Consider the following 15,157-nt stretch of genomic DNA (forward strand, 5'->3'; position numbering starts at 1 on the left):
CAAAGCGATCTTCCCCGTCTCTCCGCTGCAATGGGGGCACCGGACGATCCCTGCAGATCGTTGCTTCACTCGGAAGGTCTGTTTTGGTGGAGGAAGGAGGTGTGGGCGCAAATGGAGCACCTCATCCCTTCGGAACACATGGCTGACAACCGCCTCGACTTCACCACCCCTCACTGTCATCGCACCCTCTCGGAACGCCTTGCCCTTCACTCTCACCGCACCGATCCCAGCCTCAATGCCAAACCCACAATCCCTGAAGAAATTCACAGACTGCAGAAAATTTGCTGAACAAAATAGATATCACGTACTTGAAACTTGCTGTCCCGTCCCCACAGGTTTAAGATGCAGAAAGCAGCTGTCGAGCTCTGGACCTCGGCCACAACTTGTTCAAAGGGAACTGAGTGGGCGAGCAGGCTGACTCACAGTGCCGGTGACCTGGGATCCATCCCCTCCTCTGGCTCGGTTCGCACTGACCTCCCTCCGCTTTGAGGTGAGGGGGGTGAGGCGCAACTGCTGTGGAGCTGTGAATCGAAGCTGCAGCCCTCGGTGAATGTTCCCCAGCCTCGACCTTCGGTCTCTCTACTGCAATAGCCACTGGGAGCTCCCAGTGGCCAGCCGTTATAGTTCCGAGCCGCTGTTTCTGTCCACGGCCTCTTGCTTTGCCAAATCGAGGCCACCCACAAATTGGAGGAAAAACACCTCTGGTTCCATCTGGTCACTTCTCCAGTTTCAGTTAACATCCCCCCTCTTCACCCCCCCCCCCACCACATCCCCCTTCTCTCCCCCTCCACACCACATTCCCCTCTCTCCCCACATTCCCCTCTCCCCCCCCAAATCCCCCCTTCCCCCTCCCCCCCACATCCTCTCCCTCTCCCTTCAGAGAGCTGCCCCTTTTGCCTATCACTTCTCCAGCTTCTTTCGCTTCTACCCTCCCACCTGTATCCACCTGCAACCTCCTACCTGTTAGTACCTCTGCCCCTTGCCCACCTGTTTTATTCAGGTGTCTGCCAGATTTTTGCTCATGTCTTGACGAAGGGCTCAGGCCCAAAACGTTGGCTCTGTATCTTTGCTGCATAAAGAATGCTGTGTGATCTGTTGAGCTTCTCCAGTACATTTGTGCATTAAACTACAATCACAGCATCTGCAGATTTTTTTGTTCAAGACCATAGTAGTGCAGAAATAAGCCATTCAAGCCCATTGAGTCTGCCCCACCATCCAATCACGATTGGATCCATTCTACCGCTCAGCCCCACTGCCCGGCCTTCTCCCCATAGCCTTCGATGCCCTGGCTAATCAAGAACATGTCAATCTTTGCCTTAAATCCACCCAGTGACCCGGCCTCCACAACCACCTGTGGCAACAAATTCCACAGATTCACCGCTCTCTAGCTGAAGAAATTTCTCCGCGTCTCTGCTCCCAGCGAACACCAATCCTGAAGTTGTGCCCTCTTGTCCTAGACTCTCCCACCGTGGGGAAACAATGTTTCTACGCCTACTCTGTCCACACCTTTCTTCATTCAGAATGTTTCAATGAGATTCCCACCCCCCCCCCAATTTTCTTAAATTCCAACGAGTCCAGGCCAAGAGCCGACAAACGCTCCTTGTATGATAACCCTTTCATTCCTAGAAGTCCAATATCAGCACATCCTTAAACGAGGAGCTCAAAACTGCTCACAGTAGTCTATGTGAGGTCTCCCCAGGCCTTGTAAAGCCTCAACATCCCATCCCTGCTTTTATATTCTATTCCTCTTGAAACGAACGCCATTCGCCTCCTTCAGCTCTGACTCAACCTGCACATTGACCTTCAGGCCGTCCCGCACGAGGACTCCCAGCTCCCTTTGCACCTGGGGATTTTCAATTTTCTTCCCGTTTAGAAAATAATCTGCCTGTTTATTTCTTCTACCAAAGTGCATTGACCGTCCACTGTCCAACATTGTATTTCATTTGGCCACATCTCTGCCCATTCTCCTAATCTGTCACAAGCCTCCCTCAACACAACCTGCTCCTCTGCCTCCCTTCAGATCAGCTGCAAACTTGGCCCCAAGCCATTCATTCCATAATCCAAATCATTAATATACAACATGAAAAGAAGCGGTCGAAACCCCTACCTCTTTGGAACACCACGAGCAACTGGCAGCCAACTAGAACACTATCCCTGGATTCGGACTCTCTGCTTCCTGCCAATCAGCCGATGCCCTATCCACGCCAGTATGTTTGCTGTTATAAATAGCCTCAGGGGCTGCACTTTGGCAAAGGCCTGATGAAAATCCAGATACACAACATCCACTGCATCTTCCTTATCCAGCCTTGCTCGTCACTTCCTCAAAGAATTCCACAACTAGCCCCTCTCCCTGACCCTCTGAGTGGCTCCAGCACCCTATTCTTGTTCTGCTCCAGACACAAGGCCCTTCTTTGACCTTCTGACTACAAACGTTTTGTTTGAGGAAAGGATTCAAGTCAAGTTTATTGTCATCCAATTGTACAACCCGATGAAACAGCGTTCTCTGGTCCTCTGTGCAAAGCACGCAGACACACATCCAGACAAACGATACATATGCAGGACAGGTATTTACGTATACAAATAAATATTATTTCATGAATATGAGAGTCTTGGAGGGTCAGCATTCCCACTACCCGTGGGAAGAAGCTGTTCCTCAGCGTGGTGGGTCTGGCTCTGATCCTCCTGGATCTCTTCCCCGATGGGAGCAGCTGAACGATGCCGTGTGCGGGTGGGAGGAGTCGTCGATGATTTTGTGCGCCCTCCTCGGACAATGATCCCAGTGGATCACGTCGATGTGAGTGAGAGAAACTCCAGCGGTCCTCTCTGTCAGTCCTATGGATTGAACCCCAATCCATTTCTCTGCAGCAACTGTACCGCTCCGTGATGCAGCCGGCCAGGACGCACTCGATAGAACTCCTGTAGAAGGTTGTCATGACGGTGACTGGTAGGCTTGCCTGCCTCAGTCTTCCCAGGAAGTGCAGTCGTGGCTTCCTGACAAGTGAGGAGATGTTGAGTGTCCACAAAACTCCAAGAAACTTCATCACTGAGTATGACTTTATTCATAGAGACACATTGACTTTCTAAAATTGCACCTCAAAACTAGCAAATACAGCCAGTTCATTGCACAGTGGCTGAGCCTGGGTCAAATCCACATTGAACATCAACAGAATTCACAAGCATTTCTTCCCCCTCCGCATGTACAACTTCCTGGTGGAGCCTGGAGAAGGAGTGGGGACAAGGCAGCACTCATCCGCCCATTAAGATCGAGGGTCCCTGGAGCCCAAGGCTTGGCAAGAGGAGGGACATTTCCCATCCAATCTGGGTGGAGCTGGTGATGGTGGGGAGGGAACAGACAAATGGTGGGACTGCCAGAGTTGCTTTAACAGCAGTGCCATCACTGGTGTGGACCCAGGAGAGCTGGGTAGCTTTACTACTTTAAGCAACAATTTGAAAGAACTTGATGTTTCGTAATCACTACTGAACTACAGTTTAATAGACCTTCAAGTTCAACATGACTTTAAAATATGGGGCCTTAAATCTAACTTTCAGACTCAAGTTTAAACTGAAATAGTTTGGACCTTAACACCCACACACATTTATACAATTAAACTCACGCATAGTAGGGTTAAGGTTAGGGTTTAGAGTTAAAAGAGAACTGTTATGTGATTAATAGAAAGAATTATTATTTTGAACCTACCACTGTCTGGCGAATCTTCCATCGTTGTTCCTGTGTTAGTACTAACGGGGGTCAGTTAGTTCAATTTTAGTATGAAATTTTGCCCTCCCCACCTTGTCTACACAATCATCCACTCTAAGCATCTATCTTTTACAGCATTTACCTTCCTATAGTCAGTGCAAAACCTAACAGATCCATCTGGCTTAGGCACTAAAACACAAGGTGAACTCCAATCTGAAGTAGACGTTCTAACGATAGAAACATAGAAACATAGAAGATAGGAGCAGGAGTAGGTCATTCGACCCTTCGAGCCTGCTCCGCCATTCAATGAGATCATGGCTGATCTTAAAGTTCAGTACCCTGTCCCCCCCTTCTCTCCGTAACCTTTAATACCCTTATACTGAAGAAATATATCTAATTCCCTCTTAAATATATTTAATGAACCTGCCTCTACTGCCCTCTGTGGCAATGAATTCCACAGATTCACCACCCTCTGGGTAAAGAAATTCCTCCTCATCTCGGTCCTAAATGGTTTGCCTATTATCCTCAAACCATGGCCCCGGGTTCTGGATTTTCCCATCATTGGAAACATCCCATCTGCATCCATTCTGTCCATTCCTGCCAGAATTTTATATGTCTCTATGAGATCCCCTCTCAATCTTCTAAACTCCAGCGAGTACAATCCCAAATTGCACAATCTTTCCTCATGTTATTCCTGCCATTCCAGGTATCAGCCTGGTGAATCGCCTTTGCACTCCCTCCATTGCAAGAACATCCTTCCTCAGATAAGACGACCAAAACTGCACACAATTCTCCAGGTGTGGTCTCACCAAGGCTCTGTACAGCTGCAGTAAGGTATCCTTGTTTCTATACTCAAACCCTCTTGATATGAAGGCCAACATACCATTTGCCTTTTTAACCGCCTGCTGTACCTGCATGCTCGCCTTCAGAGACTGGTGTACAAGTACCCCTAGGTCTCTCTGCACTTCCCCATCTCTTAATCTATTGCCATTCAAATAGTAATCTGCCCTCCGGTTTGTATTACCAAAGTGGATAACCTCACATTTATCGACATTGTAGTGTATTTGCCATGTATCTGCCCAGTCCCTATTCTTCAACATGCAGTCAATTTCCTGATCAATTTCCTGCACTTTTCCATATTCATCTGGTAGAGATATTGTTTAATAGGTCAAGCTCAGGGGTTCTCAAGCTTTTTCTTCCCACTCACATCCCACTTTAAGACATCCCTAGGCCATCGGTGCTCTGTGATTAGTGAGCGATTGCTTAAAGTGGGATGTGTGTGGAAAAGGGAAGGTTGAGAATCACTGCTCCAGACCCAATTGTTACTGAAATATTTTGCTGGAGAAAAATTGTCATTGGCCCATTTCCTTTGGAGCTCTGAAATGGTGCACAGAACGAGTCAATGACGGACGGTTAAAACAGTGGGTTTCAAACTTTTTCTTTCCACCCACATCCCACCTTGAGCAACCCCTGACTAATCACAGAGTACCGTTGGCCTAGGGATGACTTAAAGTGGGATGTGAGTGGAAAGAGAAAAGTTGAGAACCACTGAACTAACCCAACTTCTCAACTAGCCATCAACCCCTTAACCTGGCCAAGAATTTGATCTCGGGGCTCTTCTTTTCTCCTGTTATTTTCCACTCTAATCTTTTCCAGCTCATGTAGCCTAATTTTCTCCTCTGCCTCTAGTTCAGTTCTATTTCCACTCTCTTTTGCCTCTCAGCTGCTTCTAATTTCTAATCCCTTTAATTCCAACTGGATTTGCTCAAAGCTTTTACTCTTGGGAAACTTGGCTCTAACACTTGTCTTCAAACTTTTCTGCTTCTATGTACTATTTCGCAACTTTCTCCCACTCTCCAACTTTTTCATCTGTGGTTTCTACTGAAGAAATTGGCTGACTTGTTGCTGGCAACAGCCACCAACTTGTGCTTTTTAGCCTTTTTCAAATTCCCAAGGGGCAGTAATGCCAAAAATCCCCTCTATATCCATGGCTACAGGTTTGATCTGTTGATTTCACACACACACCAACCTTTAGTTATTTTTAAATCAAAGGAATTTCCTTGACCACACTGGAATTCCACCAATCACCAAGTTTCAGCTTGGTTCAGACTCTAATCTATTAACCTTTGTTTGAATCCTGGACGAGTCCCCCACTTTGTTACATCTCAAACCAGCCCCACTTTGTTACATCTCAAACCAGCCCCACTTTGTTACATCTTAAACCAGCCCCACTTTGGTACATCTCAAACCAGCCCCACTTTGTTACATCTCAAACCAGCCCCACTTTGTTACATCTCAAACTAGCAACAACAGAAGATGCAATTCAAGAGGGTTAAATTTTAACTCTATGCTTACTAATGACTTTTAACAATAAAATACCTTAGCACGATTAACCCCACTATAAGTACCTGTAGCAAATATACAGATATAAACAGTGTGCATGTGGGAAAACATAGACCATTAGAGTCTGTGTCCAATATTCAAAAAGGAAAAATCCCCCCAAAAAACCCCAGATCAGTCAGTCCAAAAAAGACAGTCCGCAGAATTCAATCTCAAAGATCAATGTCCAAGTTCAGTTCTTTAACTGAAAACAAAAGACGCCGTAGTGAACGTTGGAGAGAGAAATGAGAGTTATGTTGCAGTAATGAGGCATGTGCATTTCACACAGCTCTCCAGCTGCCCTCTGCCGCTTTCCGCTTTGCAGCTGGAGTCTCCCTTTGTTCTCAAAAGTTCCAAGCAGTTAGCGAGTCGACGCTCAGCTGTACCCCAAGTTGCACAGAGTACTTAGCAGAAATCCACAATCCAAAAGGTCAGTCCATGGTCCATAACAGAGTGGTCTGTGCCCAAGATGGAGGCACCTGCGCTGAGCAGTTGACCTGGCAGGTATCGGAGCCGGGATTCAAGAGGGTGCTGAGGACAAGAAGGGCTCCTGAAAGTCACTGAAGGCATTCTGATCGTGTTGGAGGTTTGGATCTGGAGCTCGGGTTGCCGAGCTGCGGGAGTGTTGCAAGCAAATCCACGGACACTCAGCGACTCTGAAGGGACTCCCTTTTTGCTTCTCCTTCTCCTATTGTTAGGGGCGTCGGGCAATGCTCACAACGACTTTGTTTGCCTTACAGCAGGCAAACATTGAGGTACATCATGTGTATTACATGTTCATGTGTTATTACATGACAAAAAGGAACCTTAATCTTTGGGTGAGCAGAACCAATGGAGAATAGTTTTTGCCCAAATCGCTGGCTGCCAACTCTCTCCCCTTCCCAGATCACAGGTCTGGTTGTGGAAGTAGAGACAGAGGTCACCGAGGACAGACGCTGAGACCTGCCGAGGGAGGCTACTCTGTCCCTCTTTTCCGTTTACTGGCTCACCGAGGAGTTGACCTCTGCGTGGGAGAATGGCAGGTACGAAGAACAAGGGGTGTATGTGATGTCACGTATGAACTCTGACAATAGATCCACAGAACATTACAGCACAGAAACAAGCCCCTTTGGTCCTTCTATTCTGTGCTGAACTATTATTCTGCCTAGTCCCACTGACCTGCAGCCAGCTCATAAGCCTCCATACCCCTCTCATCCATGTACCTGTCCAAATTCTCCTTAAATGCTAAACTTGAGCCCACATTCATCACTTCAGCTGGCAGCTCGTTCCACACGCCTACCACTCTCTGTGTGAAGAAGTTTCCCCACCACCCCCCCAAACTTTTCCCCTTTCATCCTTAACCCACATCCTCTGGTTTGTATCTCACCCACCCTCAGTGGAAAAAGCCGATCTACATTTACTCTGTCTGTCCCCCTCATAATTTTAAATACCTCCATCAAATTTTCCCTCAATATTCAACGCTCCAGGGAATACAGTCCTAACCTGTTTAACCTTTCCCTGTAGTACAAAGTAAATCACAAAATTCGGTAGACACAGTGGTTGAAATTAAAACACACGCAACGCTGGAGAAACTCAGCAGGTCAAACAGTGTCCTTCATCAGGGTATGTTCCTGAAGTCCAGATTGAACTTGGAAGCTCAGGAATCCTCTGCACCCCAAGGGTAATGGAGACCGGGCCAAGAGATAGATTGCACATGATGGGAGAGAGTTATTGTCATATACATAAGTACAGTGTACAGATGCAATGAAATTCCTACTGCCTGCAGCCACACAAGAAACACCATCAACAATGGTTTACATTAAATTACAACACTGCGGCCCATATAAAACAATGGATAAATAAATATTCACAGTTGCTGTTAGTGCAAAAAGACGTTTCAGTAGTGCAGTCAGATCATTTGGTGCTTTCGGAGTAGTTTACAATGAGGCTGGTACAGGGAGGTTCAAGAGCCTGATTGACAGCTGTTGGGAGAAAGAAATATGACAGTAAGACATAGGAGCAGAAATAGGCCATTCAGCCCATCGAGTCTTCCCTGCCATTCAATCATGAGCTGATCCATTTCCTCGCTCAGCCTCACTACCCGACCTTCTCCCTATAACCTTCGATGCCCCTGGCTAATCAAGAACCTATCAATCTCTGCCTCCAATTACCCGGCCTCCACAACCGCCTGTGGCAACAAATTCCACAGATTTACCACCCTCTGGTTGAAGAAATTCCTCCACATCTTTGCTCTGTGGAGTTGTCCCCTCTTGTTCTAGACTCTCCCACTGCGGGAAATAACTTTTCTACATCTTCTCTGTCCACGCCTTTTCAACAGTCAAAATGTTTCAATGAGATTCCCCCACATTTTCCTAAATTCCAACAAATTCAGGCGGCGTGGTTAGCGTAATGATGTAACAGCGCCAGCGATCGGGACCAGAGTTTAATCCAGTGTTGCCTGTAAGGAGCTTGTATGTTCTCCCTGTGTTTGTGTGGGTTTTCCCAAGGGGTTCCAGTTTCCTCCCACCATTTAAAACGTACTGGGGGTTGTAGGCCAATCGGGTGTCTGTTACTGTGCTGTATGTCTAAAAGAAGAGTTGCCGGGCGCTCCTCATATTTCATTCCTGGAATCATCCTTGTGAACCTCCTCTCCAATGTCAGCATGTCATCCTTTCTCCAATGAGGAGCTCAAAACTGCTCCAAAAATGAGTCGTCAATGGTTGTGGGGAACTGGCATAGAGGAGTTGAGGGCAGAGTCGATCAGCTGTGTTAAACGTGGGACAGATTTGAGGCCCCTCCGAATTCCCCGTTCCCTGCACAGAGAGGATAAACAAAATGGCGGTGCTAGGAGTGGGGTGAAGAGACAAAGAGCTGCTCTGCAGCATCCTACTGTCCATACAGGGTTTAAACAGCTGGATGGAGGATCCAACAGTGTTTTTTATTAAATCTGGAACCTAAGAGGGATATGCCCAAGATGGAGGCACCCATGCTGGGTGGCAGCCACAAGGGGTTGCGGACTCCACAGGGCACCAGAAATGGGAAGAACACCCCCCCGCCCCAACCTGGATGAGGAGATGGTCACAGCAGCGGACCAGCGGAAGGCTCAGCAGCTGAAAGACCTAACCGGACTGTGGGCTGCTGGAGACTTGCGGTTGAAGCACCCACAAGGGCCATGTGCTGCTGGAGACAAGATATTGGAATCAAATTTGAGAGGGCGCTGAGGGCAAGAATGGCTCCCAAAGACACCTCGGGGTGCTGAAGGCTTCCTGATCGCGTCGGAGGTTCGGGTCTGGAGCTCGGGTGACCGACGGATTAAATAGGAGTCTGTGCGGCTGCAGAGGCCGTTGGAGCGCTGGACGCAAATCCACGGACACTCGGTGTCTCTGGAGGGACTCCATTTAGCTTCTCTTTCTCCTATTGTTAGGGACACCAGGCAGTGCTCATGACGAATCTTTGTCTGCCTTGCAGCAGGCACAAATTGAAGTACATCATTACATTTATATTTATTATTACATGACAATAAAAGGAACCTTGGACCTTTAGCGATTTCAAAGCACAAAGTCCGCAGGGGCTTGAGGGCTAAATGTGATGCTGAGATTTCCGGACTATGGAGGGAGGGAGGGAGAACATAAGAAATAGGAGCAGAAGTCGGCCATTCGGCCCATTGAGCCTGCTCCACCATTCAATGTGATCGTGGCTGATCTGATGAGAGGCTCAACTCCACCGACCTGCCTTTTCCCCATATCCCTTCATTCCCCGCTATGTAAAAATCTACCCAACCTTGTCTTCAATATATTCACTGAGGTCGCCTCCCCTGCTTCAATGGGCAGCGAATTTCATCGATTCACCAGTGTCTGGGAAAAGCAGTTCCTCTTCATCTCCATCCTAAATCTACTCCCCTGAATTATTTTGAGGCTCTATCCCCCAGTTGTGGTCTCCCCCACCAATGGGAACAACTTGCTTACCTCAATCTTATCGATGCCTTTCATAATTTTATACGTTTCTATAAGATCCTCTCTCATTCTTCTAAATTCCAGTGAGTACAGTCCCAGATGACTCATTATCTCCTCATAGGGCAACCCCTTCATCTCTGAAATCAACCTGGTGAACCTCCTCTGCATTGCCTCCAAAGCCAGTCTGTCCTTCCTCAAGTACAGAGACCAGAACTGCATACCTTGCTCCAGATGGGGCCTCACGGGGACCGTGTACAGCTGCAGCATAACCTCCCTGTTCCTATATTCAATCCCTCCAACAGTGAAGGCCAACGTTCCATTTGCCTTCTTGACAACTGGCTGCACCTGAAAACCAATCTTTTGCAATTCATGCACAAGTGTTCCCAAGTCCTTCTGCACACCAGCACGCTGCAACCACTTGCCATTTAAATAATATTCTGATCTTCCAGGTGCCCAGTCACAGTGTTAGAGAGGCAACATGCCACTCACCTATTTAAGGTTCCGTGCCTTCATTAATTTTTGTCTCCTTTCAGGGGGAACCTCGTCCAGATCAAGTCCGTGGTTGCTGGTGCTGGAACTGAAACATGGCACACCAATGATACTTACATGGAGCATGGCGGGGTTGGGTCAGACTCTCTGACTCCCTGCCATCTCCCTCCCACCGACTCAATTCCGTGGGAGGGAGGGCCAGAAGTGGGCCCAGTCAATGGGGTTTGGGCAGGCCACCTGGAGTTTTCCAGGGACTAAACGTGGGTGAGCAGGGCGAGAGGAGGTGGTTGACTAGGTCAGCATGGACAGGGTTGGGCTAAAAAGCCCCTTTCTGCATGACGTGACCCACTCTCCCCTTATGTAGGTTGCCCTGGTCCTTTTGGGTTCTCGTGGACCCAACCACCCCAACCTTTGGGGAGACCACTCCCACCCCACTCAAGGGTGGGTGAATCTCCCCAACCCCCACCCCAGACTGGGGCTACCCTCACTGGGGTACCCAGCATTGGAGATATCCTCCCCACTCCCCCACCCAAGGGGGAGGGGGGGGGTGTCTGTACCCTCCATGTGCCCAGGGCTGGAGGCATTGTTCTCACCCACCCGTTCCCCAGGGTAGGGACAGTTCCCTCCAGACAGTCCAGGGTTGGAGACCTCTCCTGTTGCCTGAAATCAAGCTACCTTTCAGAAGGAGGCTGTTTGGCCCATCCAGATTCATGTCCTTGCCCGATCCCCACGTTATTCAATTCCCTCTAGATGGATCCAGGGACAGGACGGATTTAGAGGGATGTGGGGCCAAACGCAGGCAGGTGGGACCAGAATGGGTGTGACATTTGGACAGATCCATGGTCAGGCAGCACATACCCAGGCAAGAGATCGGGTGGTGTGGGGATCGGTTTGCTGAAACCCTCTCGTCCCACGAGCCAGAAGGTATCTTCAGCACCTTTGCCCTTTGAAGACAAGCGCAGTTCAGTTAGTCACTCCTCCTGCTCACACCAGGGACTCCACACTCCTTGAAGTGGAGAATATAGCTGTCCAGTGTTACACAAACAGGCGGAGCAGTTGGCGCAACACCATTACAGCGCCAGCGATCGAGACCGGGTTTCGAATCCCACACTGTCTGTACATTCTCCCCGTGTCTGTGTGGGTTTTCCCTAGGGGTTTTGGTTTGCTCCCACTGTTCAAAATGTACCAGGGGTGTAGGGCAATTGGGTGTAATTAGACGGCACGGGCTCATGGGCTGGAAGGGCCAGTTATTGTGCTGCAAGTCTAAATTAATTACATTTTTAAAACCCTTCGACAGCGGCCAACTCACAGTGAAACTCTGACTTATCAATGCATAACAGATTTGAGAACAAAGCCAGAGTCTTTTGCCCAGAGTCGGGAAATTGGTATCCACAGGACATAGATTTAACAGGAACATGAGGTAATTTTTTTTTTTACCCAGAGGCTGGTGGGTGTATGGAACGATGCCAGAGGAGATGGTTGAGGCAGGGATTATTGCAATGTTTAAGAAAATACTGGATGGATCCATGGGCAGGACGGGTTTAGAGGGATGTGGGGCCAAACGCAGGCAGGTGGGACCAGAGTGGGTGGGACATTTGGACAGATCCATGGACAGGATGGGTTTAGAGGGATGTGGGGCCAAACACAGGCTGGTGGGACCAGTGTGGGTGGGATATTTGGACAGATCCATGGACAGGACAGGTTTAGAGGGATGTGGGGCCAAACGCAGGCAGGTAGGACCAGAGTGGGTAGGACATTTGGACAGATCCATGGACAGGACGGGTTTAGAGGGATGAGGGGCCAAACACAGGCTGGTGGGACCAGTGTGGGTGGGATATTTAGACGGATCCATAGACAGGACTGGCTTAGAGGGATGCGGGGCCAAACGCAGGCAGGTGTAAGAGGAACATTTTGGTCGGGATGAAGGGCCTGTTTCCACACTGCATGACTCTATCAGTGCCAGAAATAGATGCAGGAGGCCATTTCACCCCTCTTCTCCTCTGCCAGTCAATCTGATCATGGGTGATCATTCGACCTCAGCCCCGCTCTCCATCGATTGCCTATTAGGGGAACATCCACTTGAAATGGTGAGAAGTTTCCCCGTGCTATTGTGCAGAGCGACCTGGGAGTGCTTGTTCGTGAATCACAAAAGGTTGGTTTGCAGGTGCAGCAGATAATCAAGACAACAAATGGGACATTGTCCTTCGTCATTGGAGGGACTAAATTTAGGATCAGGGAGGTTGCGCAGCAACTGTACAAGGTACTGGTAAGGCTGCTCCTGGAGTACTGCGTGCAGTTCTGGTCTTCTTGCTAGAGAAGGGGTGGACTAACTTTGGAGGCAGTGCAGAGAAGGTTCATCAGATGGATTCTGGAGATGCAGAAAGGTTGTTTCCCCACAGTGGGAGAGTCAAGGACAAGAAGCCACAACTCCAGGATTGAAGGGCGTCTGTTTGGAACAGAGATGTGGAGGAATTTCTTCAGCCAGAGGGTGGTGAATCTGTGGAATTTGTTGCCACAGGTGGTTGTGGAGCCCGGGTCATTGGGTGTATTTAAGGAAGAGGTTCTTGATTAGCCAGGGGATCAAAGGTTACGGGGAGAAGGCCGTGCAGAGGGGCTGAGTGGGAAAATGGGTCAGGTCATGATTGTATGGTGGGGCAGACTCGATGGCCTATTTCTGCTCCTATGCCTTAAAGTTCTTATGGTCTATGAAGCTATTAGCCTACGAGGAAATACAGTCAGTCAGCTGGGACTGCACTCACTGGGCTTTAGAATGATTGGTGGGGGGGGGGGGGGGTGGGGCGGAAACGATATTTTATAGAGGAATAAAATTAAGGAGGAAATAGGTTGGTAGAAGCCGGGTGGTTGTTTCCATTGACAGGTGAGGCTGGAAGTGGGGAACATAGGTCAAGATTCAGGGGAGGAGATTTAAGATGGAGATGAGGAGGAACTGCTTCTCCCAGAGGGTGGTGTTAAGTCCGATGTGATTGGGTTCTACTGTGTGTGTATGAGTGTATTGGTCGTGTTAAGTCTGACGTGACTGGTTTACACTGTGTTTGTATGAATGTAAACAGTCACTGGTATCGGTCGTGTTAAGTCTAACGTGACTAGGCTGCCCTGTTTTGTGAAATTGAGAATATTTGAGTGTGTTATGATCCTTTACATGTGTTTTAATAAAGATTATTTGTGCATTCAGCCTGCGTTTAGATCCACTATTCTTTGAAGCCACCAAACTTTTTCCTTCCCACACAAGCACCTTCATGAACATATCAGGATACATACCTTTAATTCTGTTTTCCCTCTCAACTCTATCTTGTAGCCATGGTTCAGGCTCCTCAGGATGGTGACTGTACTCTGATTCAAGTGGATTCGATAAGCTGTAAGCAGGACGAGTTTCATAAAATAAATACATTCAGAGACCAACGGATACTCGGGAGTGAGTTGAAGGCTAGAATGTGATCAAGGGCTTTCTGGGGGTTTGTCAATAGAATGACAGAGATGTTAGCGACTTGTGGGCAAGGACACCATGCAGACTGCACGAGCTGCTGGCGACTCCAGGTCAAAGGACTCACACCAGGCTGCATACTGCGATAGACCAATACTTGCAGAGAGCTGCACCCCCGTTGGTACAGGGAACCAGGTGTGTGTAAGAGTTTCTGTTTGTAGGGTGTGAGTGGGTTGAGTATATGTTTACTGTTGTCGGAGTCCAACCGAAGTCCAAGGTGAATGTCTATATCATTGTTTAAATAAAATAGTGATCGAGCACCATTTAACATTCTCCCCCATTTGTTTCCCGTGTGTTAATGAAAGTTCCGTGTGATTGTAACACTTGTGCCCAGACTCGTCTCTCTGTGAACCCACCAAACCTGATGCTCTTCCCAAAACAACAGGAGGCTGTCCACCCTATTGATGCCTCCCATAATTTTGTGTACAAACTCAATGCAGTTGTGAGCGAGGTACAGGCTGGAACCTATTCTAGGGGTTCTTGGACCTTTCTGCAGAACTCAATGACTGGGAGTGGGTGGGAAAGATCTAATGGCCACCCCTCACCTCCAGCCAGGTGACTCCGTGGCCCCCCAAAAGTGCAGGTGCAGCAGGAGGGGTAGACTTACGCAATCCAGTGGACTCCATGCGGGAGGCGGTATTGACTGTGTCGCCAAACAGGCAGTAGCGGGGCATGGTCAGGCCCACTACCCCGGCCACACAGGGACCTAAGGGTGGGGGGGATGGGGAAAATGGGGGAGAGACAAGAAGCACTAATTCAGTCAGTCTTTCACTGCATTCCTCCCTTCCTCTCCTGGCCATTGAGCCCCTCCCAGCCAATCTGTCCCAGAGCAGCTATCCTGCTCACACACCCGCCCCCCACCTTCTCAAACAAACTCGAGACTCCCTCAGGCCACATTGCAAACACCGTCTGGGCAAGAAAAAAAAAATTCTTCCTCGCACCCCCTCCTCAACTCCAATGAAACCAGCCTGACCTCTCGGCTCTTTTCCGTTACAGAATCCCTCCGTCCCAGAAGACATTCGGGTGAATCTCCTCCGCAACTCCTCCCACTGCCTTCTCCAGACCCCCCCACCCGCCCACCTCTCTACGTCCACGGTCCTTCCAACCTTAATATAGAGGGATGCGGATCCAGCTCAGGACAGGCTGTTCGGCCCATGA

At 48.8% G+C, this 15,157-nt stretch overlaps 1 protein-coding gene across 3 annotated transcripts in view; it reads right to left on the minus strand.

The window, feature by feature from the left end:
* Window positions 1–15,157, minus strand: part of LOC138754928 (retinal guanylyl cyclase 1-like) — a 92,066-nt gene that overhangs the window by 13,781 nt on the left and 63,128 nt on the right. For 2 of the 3 annotated variants that reach the window (XR_011351960.1, XR_011351959.1), the window contains 5 exons: window positions 14,607–14,705; window positions 13,777–13,871; window positions 11,356–11,441; window positions 10,498–10,585; window positions 7,927–8,037 (listed from right to left, as the gene is read on the minus strand). Coding sequence is in view for 1 of the 3 variants with exons in the window: in XM_069919954.1 (XP_069776055.1) it covers window positions 10,498–10,585; window positions 11,356–11,441; window positions 13,777–13,871; window positions 14,607–14,705 (368 nt within the window). In the remaining 2 variants the exon portion in view is untranslated. Of the gene's footprint in view, window positions 1–7,926; window positions 8,038–10,497; window positions 10,586–11,355; window positions 11,442–13,776; window positions 13,872–14,606; window positions 14,706–15,157 lie in introns of those variants that run through there. The other variant, XM_069919954.1, reaches the window with a different exon arrangement.

Source organism: Narcine bancroftii, chromosome 2 (assembly GCF_036971445.1).
Source record: "Narcine bancroftii isolate sNarBan1 chromosome 2, sNarBan1.hap1, whole genome shotgun sequence".
Lineage (NCBI taxonomy): Eukaryota > Metazoa > Chordata > Chondrichthyes > Torpediniformes > Narcinidae > Narcine > Narcine bancroftii.